Source organism: Rosa chinensis, chromosome 2 (assembly GCF_002994745.2).
Source record: "Rosa chinensis cultivar Old Blush chromosome 2, RchiOBHm-V2, whole genome shotgun sequence".
Taxonomy (NCBI): domain Eukaryota; kingdom Viridiplantae; phylum Streptophyta; class Magnoliopsida; order Rosales; family Rosaceae; genus Rosa; species Rosa chinensis.
The window spans coordinates 4065995-4080806 of NC_037089.1; the positions used below are offsets into that span (position 1 = coordinate 4065995).

At 36.4% G+C, this 14812-nt stretch overlaps 2 protein-coding genes across 7 annotated transcripts; one reads left to right on the plus strand and one right to left on the minus strand.

Annotated features, from left to right (window-relative positions):
* Positions 1-2500: 2500 nt before the first annotated feature.
* Positions 2501-6713, plus strand: LOC112186611. 6 transcript variants are annotated; one of them, XM_024325073.2, is made up of 6 exons: positions 2501-2677; positions 2785-2839; positions 3141-3217; positions 3383-5075; positions 5263-5434; positions 5742-6713. In XM_024325073.2, the coding sequence occupies exons 2-6, from the start codon at positions 2810-2812 to the stop codon at positions 6377-6379; spliced, it is 2610 nt and encodes an 869-aa protein (XP_024180841.1). In that variant the 5' UTR covers positions 2501-2677; positions 2785-2809; the 3' UTR covers positions 6380-6713. The 6 variants fall into 6 exon arrangements, with proteins under 6 accessions (XP_024180841.1, XP_024180843.1, XP_024180840.1 ...); XM_024325075.2 differs by having other exon boundaries at positions 3144-3217; XM_024325072.2 differs by having other exon boundaries at positions 2501-2673.
* Positions 6714-6890: 177 nt separating this feature from the next.
* On the minus strand, positions 6891-7900 carry LOC112186612 (dynein light chain 1, cytoplasmic). Its single transcript, XM_024325078.2, has 2 exons — positions 7760-7900; positions 6891-7647 (listed from the first exon to the last, which is right to left on the minus strand). The coding sequence occupies exons 1-2, from the start codon at positions 7898-7900 to the stop codon at positions 7504-7506; spliced, it is 285 nt and encodes a 94-aa protein (XP_024180846.1). The 3' UTR covers positions 6891-7503.
* Positions 7901-14812: the final 6912 nt, after the last annotated feature.

The following is a 14812-nucleotide window of genomic DNA, read 5'->3' on the forward strand; positions in this document are numbered from 1 at the left end:
GAGGTATTACACACAAGATTAATAACTGTATATTTGTAAAGTAAATTTTGTTGTAAGTTGTAGAGTACTAGACTAGGAAATTCAAATCCTTTCCCTTCACCAAGATTTGAGGTCCAATAACAGTATGACTGAGTCACTCAATCTATAGGTCTCTTATAAATGCAAAAACCTCATTAATTTTGTACTTTTCTGGCCAGTGAATTTAACCAATAATACCCATTTCAAAAAAAACAATTGTCCTGGCTAGTAATTAATGCCCAGATCATTGTGTTTATTGACTTAACTAACAAATCTGAGTGGTAGTTAAAATTCAAATTTCAAAACCATGAGCATATGGTATGGAATGGACCAAACATTATTTTAAGTATCAGCCAAAAGGGGTAATGGAATTGGTGAAGATTTCTAACCTCATTTATGACAAACAGCAAAACTAATAAATTAATTGTACACTGCTCCTTACCCCATCAATTACCATGCAAGAGTCCTGTGACTTCATTCAAATTTCTCATTTAGGTATGGTTTTACTACTTTATGGTGCCACATACTCACCCATGCAACCCTTCAGGGGAATGATAATTTTCTTTTGATGTTGATAATGATAGTAACATAAATGAATCTCTAAATTTCTATTAGATTATTCTATTCAATTTTATAAATTTAAATTGCAGTGATCAAATAATGAAAATATGTTTCACGTTATGCGATATATGGATGTTATATTTATTTAATAATCCACCGAAAGAGATACAAATCCTACACTTTTATTTTTTTAAATGTGTTTAGAGTTTTAGAATATTAAAAAAAAAAATCGGCGATAAAGATTTTAAAACAATAAGAGGACTGAGTAAAGGAATAAAATCTCTGGATCTCAATACCTTTCGCATGGAATGACATGCAATAGTATTAATTTGATGCCTTGATTGCTTTCTATTAGTTTTGAATTCGAATAACTCCGCGTACAAATTGAATTATTATACTCCAGCTATAGAGTGATTATTAGCTAGGTTTTAGATTTGTTGTTCAAAAACAAAGAACTATACTACTGTTGGTTACATTTCCCGTGACCTCACTTATATTCCAATCTGAACAATGAGAGTCCTAATTGTATTTGGCTGGCTATTAATTGTGAGCATTTACCATTCAATCCAAACGAAATGAACCATTCCAAAACCTCGTGGTTTTGCATGACTGGCCAAAACTTAGAAGATGTTCTTATCATCTATGATTGTTTTTTGTTTTTCTTGCTGGGTTTTTCTACCTGTAATGATTCTAAACTAGTTTCCTGTTATACATTCTGCAGGAAACGCCAAAGTGGGATACTTCTGAGTCGTCTTGTCCATACGACCTGAATGTAAATGTTCCGACTCGTAGGGGCAGATTCAAGGAGGTGAGGTTCCAAGTGTGTGTGATTTTTCCAGCTCATATATTTCTGCAGTCGTTCTAAGTTTTTAATAAATCCACGTGAATCGATATTGTTCGAGCATGATACTCGTTAAAATGCTTGAAAAAAAACCTATATACAGATAGACGTGCATGATGATCGAGAAGTGTGGTACACAAAATAATAAAAGAAAATAAGATATTCGTTAAAATATCTTGATTAATATAAAAATAATTTTACACATGCAACAAACAAGTTAACATACGAATTTCTTCATCTTACTCCGGCTTATTCGATGAATTTATGTTTGTGTTTTTTAACGAATTGAACCTCTTTGTTGAAAGTTTCAACTGGGTATGGGATATTAGTACAGTACTGTAGTATTATATATCCAAGGTTGCAAAATATTAGTGATTAAATCTGCAGTGATGTGCAGAATCGTCAAAGCCGGCCATGGCAGTTAATAACTCAATATGGATGAGAGAGTTGAGACAATTAATAGTGTATGAGTTAAATATAACAATACCCCAAACCATACGCAACAACCAACCAGTTATTTGATACTCTCTATTATTGTCCACAATCCATGCGAAGGAGCTAGGAAGCGAGTCAGTGAGATACACAACACATCCTTACAAACAAGATCTACTCATTTTCCATTCACACAAAGACAAGAAAAAGAGAAAAAGGAAGCATAGTTCTCATTCTCCTCCCTAATCAGATTCAAAATTAACTCTTGATAAAGTAGTTAATTACTTCATTAGTTTATCTGTTTAATATGAAATTTTGTATTCAAACTATAATCATAAAAGAATCGCTGACTTACACTTGAACAGTTTAAATTTACACTCGATGTGAATTTTTAACTCTCAAAAATACGATAGTTAAAATCCTACAAAATATTTTTTTACTCGTCCCTGTTTTTTTACTTTTGCATAGCCTTTTAGAAAACAAAGCAAAGGTTGTTTAATGAAAGAAAATAATTAATTTACTAGCACAGTACAGACCTTATATTCCATGATTTGGTATTTATGTACGGCAAGCCCACTAATTACTACCCAAAATCTTGCAACGATTTTCCTGTCTAATAGTAATAATTAATAAACAAAGAAAGGAATAGCTAGCTATAGCACCAAATCTTAGACTGTTTGCTCTGCAATGTCCCCATGAACTTTCAGGTGAAGGTGGGCACACTCAATCTCTTAAAGTCAATGCACTCACTGCTCCCAACTCTGCTCGTGTTCTCTGGATCTGAGTCACTCCCACCTCACTCTTCCAGTTCCAACTTGCTAGTGAGTTCTTCTCCATGGAACTCATTGTTTTTCTTTCTTGTTATCAAGCTTTGTTCTTGATCTTCAAGCTAGTTAGTGTGTTTGTTCTTAATTTTCTGTCTTGGTTTTCAGGTAGTTACTGTTTGAGACTTGATCAATGCTGAGAAAGAACCACCTCACAATTCAGGTAAAAGGGTCTCAGTTTCTTCCTGCTAATTAAATATATGCATGGTTTTAATCTTTTCTGTGTAATTTGAATCCTTCTGTTAGATAAATTAATGGGCAGATGGCATTTTTTTCCCTTGGCTTTTGTTCTGTTTCAAATTTCACTTCTTAATTTCTCCATGGCAGTCTCTCTGCATTCGTCACCTTCCTCATTTTGAAAGTTTCAAAAGGGGAATCTTCTTTCTTTTCGCGTGATTTAACTTTAATTATTGTTTATGTTGGCGGCAACTAATTCTTTGTTTCTTCTGTGTCTCACTCTAAAGCAGAACCAAACTAGTATTATTTATGTCTACTGCCAAAGACAATCTTCCAGAAGATTAGCCAGAACATCCAACACCAAGTAAGTTTTCCATATTTGTGATTTGCAAGTTCTAATTTTTGTGCTTGAATTGAGTAGTATTAGTAGACTAATTAATAGTAGAATTTGACATTCTGACTTTTTCTGATTGTAATTTTCTATCACATAGAATATGCCTCAGGACGGTCTAAAATCAGCTTTGTACAGATCATTCATCACATGTGACGATCCTAAAGGAGTTGTGGATTGTGGGATGATAATGAGGAGATCCAAAAGCAGCGGTGGTTCACAGATTATGGATAAGCAGAAGAAGATCGAAGTCCAAAGAAATTCGAAGAACTCAATTAGTACATCACCATCTTCATTGGGGTTGATCTCCCAAGAGGAGTTTCAGAGCTCTTCATCATCTTCTTCTTTTCAGCTCATGGAAGTTTCTAGAGGAGCTCAGAGGCTGAACCACATGATTGGTTCCTGGTCGAATGAGAAGAAGAGATTTGATCATGGCCAGTCTAAAGACATTGCAAAAGATTTGCTAAAAGGAGCGCTTGATTTGCAGGAGAGTCTTGTTATGCTTGGGAAGTTGCAAGAAGCTTCACAGTACATGAGTAACTTGAACAAAAAGCACATGGGACAGCCGGAAAGAGCTTACTCAAATCGATATGGAGATCAAGGTTATGTGAAGCCAAGGCTTTCTTCTGATGGATACTCTTCAAGGAATAGTAATGAGGAGCTTAAGAAGGTGATCAGAGACAGCCTTGTGAGGCAAAAATTGTTCGAAAATACAAGCACTGCTGAGAAGGGTTGTGCTTATTCTCCTCAAAGATACAGGGATTCATATTCAGACAGTACTCCTTCCACAAGCTCAAGCCAGTCTTCTATGTATCATAATTCTAGTGAGTATTCCAGCATTGCATCACAAAAGGCGAAAGGTCCAAGTCTGATTGCCAAACTCATGGGAATAGAAGACTACCCTTTAAAATCTGTGCAGGAGGGTGAGAAGGTTTCAAAACAGCAGAGGCCTGCATTTGAAATTGATAGGCCAAAGGTGAGGAAGCCTCTGACTGCATCGCAAAGTGTTGATCCAGAAAAGAGGTCCTTAAGGGAAGTTCTTGACACGATGCGGTTTAAAGGGCTTCTGAGAAACAACTCTTTTGAAGAGCCCAAGTTTGAGATTCATCATTCCAATAAATTGGAATCGGAGAAAAGGTTCAATGGTGATAGTCCACCAATTGTGCTGATCAAGCCTATTTCTGTTGAATCCCCAGAAATGGAAGCAAATGCACCAATTGTTCGGGGAGAGGAAGCTTTCTACAACAGAAGGATGCTTAAGAAATTGAGATCAGAAGAAGAGGTTTCTCCGAAAACAGCGAGTGGTAAAGAGGGAGCTTTGAGGTCTGACAAAGTGCAGCAAAAACTTGTAGTAGAAGAGACATCAATTAGAAAGACTAGCAAAGAAGAAGGAGCTAAAAAGCATCGAGGGGCAGTGGACAAACATGGAGAAAAAGAAGCCAAGACGAAAGAAATGGCTTCGAGAAAGTTGAAAGCTTCTCAACCTGTAGTTCACAAGTCACAGAAGGAGGCAATTGACAAGAGGGTTGATAAGATCCAAAAGGTAGCTGCTGTTAACAGGAACTCAGCGGAGAAGGATAGAGTGATAGCTAAAACCGTGTCAAAGTCAAAGTCTCAAGATCAAGACATTGTGACATCTGCCAAGGCAAGAAAGCCTGAATCTGGATCAAACATCAAAAGGACTCCAGTTTCTCGACAACCAAGTACTGTGACAAGCACAAGTTCAAAACGTTCAACCGTACAGAATGCAGAGTGTAATTCCAGCGAACGCAGAAGGAATCATTTGAGGAAGGAAAAGCCAGTCAAGGAGCCTACAGGAGCTAAATCAGTTGTAAGTGTTCCTCATAAAAATTCCTTTTAGTGGTCCTAGCAAACTTTATTTCATTCTTTTTTACTTTGTTCAAACATTATGTGTAGCTCTGTTGTTAGTGGAAACTGAAGTGTCAAAACCACACTTTGCCATACAGATTAACATTGGAAAACAAGAAATAACTAATTTAGTACTCTTTTTCATACAGGCCAAAAATGTTGTGAGCGAAGAAATTGTCAGGAGAATTGATACCAGTGATAAAAGTGAGTCTTCTCTGATCAGCTCTGAAAATACGCCTATACTAACAAGCTCCAATACTGATTCTAGAGATCAACTCCTTAAAGAAGAGGAAAAGGAAACCTATGGATCCCAGAGTGAAGGTATGGGACTCTTAAATATAAATAATTAACTTCATTATGAAATGCCTATAGTTTCATTAGTAAGTGTGCTTTTTTACTTAAAAGACACACATGCACTCTACAAAACCTTAATGAGATCATGAAAAGGTACTGTAGTCATTATTTCCAGAAGAAAATATTGGAAATAGTCAAAGTTATCCGGGTAGAGTTATCTGTGTGTTAAATACTGCTCAAAGTGTCTGCATGGCATTTTCCACCTTTATATATGGGAAGATTAGCCTTATGAATAATGTAGGTTGTAATTGATGTTTTTCCTTATTAACCTTAGGGCACTGCAATAGTTTCCAAAGTTCTCTTTCTGAAGCTACATCACTGAGCTCCATGCAAGAAACAAACCCTGAAACTGCAGTAGAAGTTTCTGGAGACATCAGTCAGAGTGGAAAGGATGGCAAAACAGTCAGAAGTGGTGAAAATCTCAGAGAATTTCTTTTGAGTAATGCATCATTTCTGAGTCATGCCGAAGAGTATTTTGATCTTGATGTGAATGGCTCTACAATCTTACAAACATCTTCTGTCTCCAATTTCGGAGTGTCGAATTCAAGACTAGTTTTAAACTGTGCAAGTGAACTAGTCGAGTGCAAAATATTTCAAGCTTCACAAACAGTTGATCCTCTGTCACTAACATTCAAAGGCAAGTCAAAAGTTTCCATATCGTTGGACAAGTTGGTGGAAGATATTTGGAATGGGATCGAGAATCTGAGAAGTTACAGCAAGCTTGCTGGTGATAACCTTCTTGCAGATAGTCTGTATGCAATGTTGGAGAAAGATGTAATGTGCAAAGGAGTAGGAAAAGGAACATGGGATTTGGGTTGGAGAAATGGATTTTCCGGGGATGAAGGTGAGCAAGTAGTGAGTGACATAGAGAGACTGATTTTCAATGGACTGATTGAGGAGGTCTTTGCATAATCATACGTAATTTTATCTGGTATACAGGTTTAAGGTAATCATAGCAGTTTGTTCTTTTCTGTACATATATTCAGCGCTAGAGTTAATAGGAAGTGAGTACTAGAAACTCTACTCTTGATTGGCATCTGGAGGCTATCATCAATTATCGATTTTTACATATGCGTCTTAACAGTTAGATGACATGTTCTAACCTTAGAGGCAAGATAAAGGGAAGTTCTGCAAATTAGGGTCATAAATTTCAAAAGTTCAAATGTTTCCCTATGTACTACTTTAAGAAACATAAGAATCTGAAACCAGTCCTTGCAGGAAATTATGACATGACTTGGTTGTATCATTGTATGCGTGCTATGAATTATTGCGTTATCTGAAAGCAGATAAACAAGAAGTCCTACTCAGTCATACAGCAGATAAACAAGAAGTCCTACTCAGTCATGCCACTACATAATTACACTTTTGAAACTATATCAATAATTCAATTTGTTCAATTGTGTATATAAAGATTCCATATGGATGACATGAATGTAAGTGTATAACAATTTCTGAAACAAAAAAAACAAGCTAGAGTTAGTTGAGTGTTGTCCAAAGGGTGTATACATCTGCTTTCAAACTTTTAAAACCCAACTAGGCAAATGAGCCTTAATAAATCTAAATGCTAGGCATAAACAAGTTGTTGAAAGGTCAGCGAACCCAGCTACTACTCTAGCAGTGTCTTTTTAGATGACTTGGACTAGTTGCAATGACTTCTTGGCTGTGACAGATACATTCTTCCTTCAATACATGCATAAATTTGGGTCTGAATTGCAAGCAGATGACAACAGCATCACAGTAACCACAGATTCACAGAACAATAAGATAAATGATTAAGCACTGATATAATTACATAAATGCTGATGGATTACATGGAGGGCACTGTGAGGCTCCACTGATTCAGAAGATAAGGACACTTGATCTACTAGACTACCACTTCTACCCTTAACTTTACACAGAACTCCTCTTACCAGGCTCATAGATAGATTCTTCCATTACAGAAATAAGAATATTCCAATAATGCCCCTTTGATGATGAGGGTGCCTCTAGCTAAGATTTCATCTCTGATCTCTTCTCCCTGAATTAGTGTGCTAAATTCAAGTAGAAGCTCCCTTGAAAATAAGGAAATTAAGGGTCTCCAAAGAGAAATATATGAAAGTCCCTGGTGTGTGGGTGAAGAAGCAACCAAAGTTAGAACCCACAACACATTGCCATCCACTCCCATACCTCTTGTCAAACTCCTGAAAAAAACACACATAAAATTTTCAAAATCATCAAACAAAAACTTAGAACTTTGTTGTTGAAATTAATTGAAGATTCAAACTTTAGAACAAAATATAAAAAAGGGAGTACCTTTTTGATGTGGGCAGCAATAGAGATGCAATCAATAACATCATGCAGATCAAGAGCTTCAGAAGCACAAGCCATGGCTTGCATCTGCATCTTCTTATCTGCCATATCTGTCTCCTTTATCATTCCTTTTCCTTCCAACATCTTTCCCAGTTTGATCTCTCTCTATTCTCGCTCTCTTCAAAATCCCACATAGACCATAGACTACAATGTCAGGAAACTCAGGACTCTTATAGGAGTCTTGATAGATTACTAAAATTAGTGGACTTTGTTTGTGTGCGGGGCTTGGAGAACTTTCGAGCTGGCACGTATGTGTGTAAGCTCAACGTTTTCTATACACGTTTTTTGTCTGCATCCGCTTCTTTCCAATCCAGTTCTGACATTTCTTGATTGATTGCTTTTCTTCAAATGGAAATTTCAATCCAGTAGAAAAAGGGTAGAGTTACTGCGCTGTAACTCGTTCGAGAACTCTATGATTGAGGTCGTTGGTAATATCTGTGGCTCTCCAGAATTACAGGGACGGTGCGTTATCTACTAGTATTTAGTGGGCACTCCGCACTTGTAAAAAGGCCGGTTACCAATCACGTCAGCGAAGACTAATCATAGTTCATACGCTGTTTACAATTTTGACTCTGACTATGTTCGGCGATTATTCTGCTGAGAAGTTCGTTCTGGACCCTAATATAATGGTCCAAACAATTATTTTTTATTTTATTTCTGAAGGTGCAGCAATTCTTGAACGCAATATAAATGAATTAAACATGAAATTAATGTTTAGTTTGGTTGGATACTAAAATTACATTAAGTTACAGTGAATCAATCCATTTTGACCCTTCAAAAACACCAAGATTAACCAATGTCATAACTAAATTGTAGGTTGTGTGCTTCAACTCTAATAATTATATGATCAAAGTGGGAGAGAGATTGATAAAGGAGACATCAAGATATAGGGTCAGATTTTGAACTCTCATTTTCTAAAATTGATTGATTTTAATCTATTTCAACACTGTGTTGATCGATTTTTGTATGGCATTTAATTTTCTTAAATATTCTAAAAGACATTATATATTATTGTATTGTACACACCCGATCAAGTGAGATGTAAATAACCTCTATTTGAGGTGTGAATAATCAACTTATATATCCTACCTCCTTTCAATTTTTATACAAAATGGCCACAAAATTGTGACTTGGCATACAATTTATATGGGATTGGCAACAACATTGTGATTGTGATTGTTTTATTCATTCAAGATAAAAGCTTTAATCATATTTATTATTACTTCTTCTTCTTTTTTTAATTACAACAAGAGTTCAAACACAATAGCTTATAGGGCAACCTGACCCTAAAAAAAATGCTATACAAACAATCAAATTAAAATAGGCCTCCCAAGATCTTCCATTTGAATAAAAATGACCGAGGTTTACTAAGATATCCGCCATGAAATTTGTTTTTCTATGCGCTTGAACGCAATAGAGTTGAATAACTTTGTAATGTGTGTTCTGTCATGCACGATCTTTAGTTAATCTCTAGGGTATGCTAAGAGATTAACCAAAAATTGTTAATCTCTAAGTAATAATAAAATTAGGTTATGTTACAATATGAATGAATTAATTAATTTTGACTCCATGAAATCACCATAAATATAATGAAGAACTTCTCATTTCAAAAAATGTTCTACATCTATTATACATTTATACTAAAGGGTGGTTCTAGTTAGACCTCCAAATTTGTTATTTGGACCTCTCATACTTAGTATACCTCTAATTTACTTTTTAGAATACTTGAAAAGTTAAATAGACCTCCTTATTTTTACCTAAACACCCTTAAACATGAGATACAACAATCTGTTACTCTACTTTTTATATCTATTTTCAACCACGAGAATAAAAATGAATCAAAATCACATGATATTACTCTTTTATGAATAGGTCTCTCCTCCACTAAAATTAATCAAAGGTTAGTTCTCAATCTTGATATGTTCCTGGAATCCCTTTGAATTTGCTAAAAGAATGATTTCAAGGATTTTGGGTTAGAAAATCGAGTAATAACTATATCATAATATTCAATGAATTTAGTTAAGAAAATTCCAAATTGGATTGTTTTGAATTTACTTTTGTATTAAATGATGGGTCATGTATAGAAATTATTATTTTTACCTAATTGTTTTAGGTAAATTATAAAACTATGTAGGCAATATAAGAAAATTTCAGAAAAAAATAATTTAATTGAATGTTATATTTGTGGGAGTTACGAAGAGTATTTTTTTTCTTCCATTTTTCTCGCATTATCCTTATTTGTCTTTCCATACGACTGGACAAATAGTGGTTCGATTCATACCTCCATAATTAGCATTTAGACCTCCCTATTTTTTAGAGTGATAATTGACTTTGTCAACTCATTCAAAATGACTAATACGGACACAAAAGAGAGAGAAAACATAAGGAAAAAAAACTATTCCTTTTCTTGTTCAACAAATCTTGTGTTCCTTGTGCATGTTCAAGCTCACATCTTTGTAATCTTCATGGTTAGCCCAGAGATGTTACCTCCAATTTGTTCAATACAACGTCTTTCTCATATTATTTGTTTTAATCAAAGTCTCTCTAATGATATTTCTAAATACATAACAATTTTACTTTCCCCATCTCTTCTAACATTTAACCCTAATTTATACATCAAAATTCACGGGAAAAAAAAATGAAAATTTAGTAATTAGGAACAATCGTCATTCTAGAATTTTTGTACCAGGTAATGCTTAAAAACTTTTCAGTTTCATCTTCTAAAATTTTCTCTTTTATTCCTCTATCAATAGTGTGTCAAAATTCTTGGTTTATTTTTTTCCATAATAAATTTTTAATTTGGTGGTATCAATCTATCATCAACAAGCAAAATTGACATCTTCAACACAGATGGCATTAAAATTATTCGGTGATCGTCCAGATCTATTAATTGTTTTCTATGCTTTAGTTTAGTGTATTGCAATTACTGGAAATACAATCCAACTTTCTTGAGAAATGGAACTCTCTTAGAATTTTCATTGTGATAGATATCATATTATACACATAAAGAATTGCATGTATACAAAACTGTTCTTGTGAAGAGTTTTATCAAGTTTTAGATGCATGCTTTATTGGTGGTGAATGGGCAAATGAACTGTTCTTGATGTGAATTGCTTTGAGGATATTTTAGGGAAAATAAGGAGGTGTAGTTAGCATATTGTGTATTTGAAAAAGTAAATTAGAGGTCTAATAAATAAGGAGGTTTAACTGCCAATTTTGGAGGTATGAATAGAAATACTCCTTGACAAAGTCTATTAATAATTGAAAAAAAAAATTAGAGGTCCAAATATCAAATTTGGACGTCCAACTAGAACCACCCTATACTAAATTACTAGACACCGAAAAAAAAGAGTCTCTGGCTCTCTCTAAAACTTTGCCGCCTAGGCTATGGTTTTCTATTCCGGCGACCACCTCTGGTCTGTGCCCTAAGTGGAGATTGGTTCTCCCCGCTCTGCAGTTCTACTCCAGCTACTGCAGATGATCACCGGGAGGATCTGATCGAGATCAATGAAAGGCAGACTTGGAGTCCGGGTTTGCGAATCAGACCGAGGAGGGGGCGACTCAAGCCTCCTGTCGATCACAATGTTGTCTCTCAGTGGTACGGGCATGAAGGCCTGGCCGAAATTATGTGGATGGATTGGAAGGCCAGGCTGGCGAGGCTTGAAGTGCAGGTAGCACCGAATCCATTTTGGTGGCTGACAACAGTGGTCCGATTTGCTGGTGGGGCAGTGTTGAAGGATTGACCATGGCAGAGGAGCGAGTCCAGGGCCTAAAGAGGAGCGGATCTAGCTAGGATTGAGCTCCGACCTGACGGTGGTGTGACGAGTGGGGCAGCGGCTTTGAGGCCAGTTACTAGCGACAAGGAGGCGGGACAAGGGCTCCGGCCGAAGTTCTCGACGTCAATTGCGGTGGTCTTGAAGGATGAAGGGCTGCCCTTTCTTGAATGGGGGTCCAAATCATATTGGTGGCCCAATGCAAGCTGGAAGCCCAAACCAGCTTGGGTGCCCAAATCACTTTGGTGCCCTAGTTGGTTTTGGACGGATCTAGGCCTGGGCCCTAGTAAGTTGACTAGGGTGCCCAAAGAGATTTGGAAGCCCAACACAATTGGATGGCCCAACTCAATTTGGAAGCTGAAGCCAGCAGGGCTTTGGGTGTCCAAAAGAAATGGGGCTGCTTTTTGGAAGGCTTTCTCTGGATTGGTTTCCGCTACCATGTGGGCTACTTTAAGACCCGAGCATTTCTGAATTCATATTTGGGATCCAGGCGATTTAGATCTTTTGTATTTGGTCTATTTACTATGTCTTAGTGTTATCATAGTTTATAGGATTTGCTTTTTTAATATGTGAGTACTGGATGTCTGATGAGTGATCTATCCATGTGTACCACTGTGGTACCCTCATAACCTCTTGTTTGTCTATTCAGTGGCAGCAGAGGGGTATGTTATGGTCATTATGGCTTGAGTAATGACAATCATTTATGGATTGATTCAAAATATACTAAATTACTAGGAAATACTTATACAATATAACAAATATAAATGTGTGTTAAAGACATACCTACATTTTAAGTTGTGTGATTTTACGTCATACTATGGCACATTTACGTGAACTTTCCAACTCTAGAAGCTAGTTCTGTTAAGGATTTAAAAAGTTTGTTAATTTCAGTTTGTGTTCAGATTTTTAAATGGCATTTAATTTTCTCCAATATCTTAAAACTTATTGTAAAACTGTACAATGTCTCCACTCATTGAGGCAAGATGTAAATAGCAGCCATTGGTAGTGTGAATAGTACGTTCTTACAAAGACATTGTAGTACTGTACGATGTCTCTACTCATTGAGGCAAGATGTAAATAGCAACCATTGGAAGTGCGAATAGTACGCTCTTACAAAAAAACCAACTTGAGGTAGTATATGTTATTTTATTTTTTTTGATCAAAAGTGAGGTTAACAAGTCACCTCGATTAACCTATTTTAGTTGAAATTTTAAAAAATTAATTGACTCTAATTATATAATTCCAACTATATGTTGATGGATTTTTGTATCATATTTAATTTTCTCAAATATCTTAAAAGACATTATAGTTTTGTAAACAGCCACTGAGGTGAGAATGAGATATTTGAGGTGTGAATATCAACTTGAGATGATATACCCAACCTTATTTCATTTTTATACAAAATGATCACAAAATTGTTATTTGACATACGATTCCATGTGATTGGCAACAATTAATATTGTGATTTAGATGTGATTGGCAACAACATTGTGATTGTTTTATCCATTCAAAGTATCATATTTATTATTATTATTTTTTTTTTTTATAAGAAAAATCTACCATAAGAATTCATACACAAAAACTTCTAGGGCAACCCAACTTAAACGATTGAAAAGATGTGCTCTAGAAGCTAGCTACTGAATGATTAGTGGCCTCTCGAAATCTTTCATTTACATGCTCGGGAGATCTTGTTAGAACGCTTCCTCCCCCCTGGCCACCAAGAATATATTGGGATTTAACTCCAATAAGCGTCGGGGGGATTCGAACCCGGGTGTGGGGGTTCCACACCTGGAGGCTCTTACCAACTTGACCACCTGTGGTGGTTGGCAATGGAGTTGAATGACTATGCAATGTCATGCACAATCTTCAGTTATCTCTATGGGATGCAAAGAGAACCACTGATATAATCGATGGACAAGTTTGGAATATCATTCCACTAATATATCCATCTTTAAAACCATTCTCTTTTGCTGCGAGTAGACCGTCCCTAAAGCTTTAAATCCCTTTAATCATATTTATGCTTAACTTGTTACCCAAATTTATTTTTCAGTTCCATTTTCACTATTTCTATTCATCTAAATTGCAGAAGCATATATAAGTACTGTTTAGATGAATTTATCTCATCACTTGCGAGTTTCAATATCTAGTTACCCCTAAGTTACGATATAATGATATATAGTCTCACTGTCATATATCCACCCTCATTTCTCCTGTTCAGTTCTAACGTCGAGGAATGAATTCATACTGTGTCATTGAATAGTACTCTTAAAGATTAATTTCATACTGAATGGAAATTTGGGACGAGACGAGACATATATATGTACCCATACATATAGCCAGCATGTTACCTTCACAGACACAGACCCTCAAGCTTCTTCATCAAACTGACCTGCTTCTCATCAGATAATCTCAAACTACCCTGTTTCTTATTACACGATCTTAGCCTCCTCACCGCTGTTGCAGGGTCTTCATTTTTAACCAGACATCGTTCCACAATTGACCTCATTTCCTTCAACCCTGCCGCACAACTCCCCACTACAACGACACTGCTTCTGTCAATATACACATCACATACCAACAAGTCTCCAAGGTTCTTTGCGTTGCGCTTCAATCTTTGCTTGTTCTTAGCAAGCTCCTTCTCGATCCCATCAAATTTCGAGCAGAGCCCACCCTTTTCAAACCCGGTCTTGATGAATTCATACTGCAGCCGGCTGTCCAATATCTGTATCACCTTCGACCCCGGAACACTAGTACTTCCCAAAACTTCAAGAAGAGCACCAACACTGTCCATAACATCTGGATCCTTGGTCACTCTGGTAGTCGAAAATGTCATGGAACGAAGAACCCTATGCAATGTGCATGAAATGCCATACTGTTCTAAAAACGACTCCACAAAAGGCCAGGCTTGGTCCACCTCTTTATTCCTACTAAGACCTTTAGCGACGTACGCACCAAAAGATGTCACTTCACTCATGCCAGACTTCTCCAATACTGCCGTGTAATCCACCCCACGTTTCTGCAGCACGTGATTTTTATAACTCAAAAACTTTTTAATCTTGTTGTTAGACTCTGCCGGATTCACATCACTAACAATGCAGTTTTCCACAATCCTCCTAAACTCTAACACCGAAGCAGCCGAACCCACCGCAGCAGCAGTGTTTTCATTAACATAAAGATGACAAAGCGTCAGTGCCGAAATTGCCTCCAGGGATCCGGCAAGCCA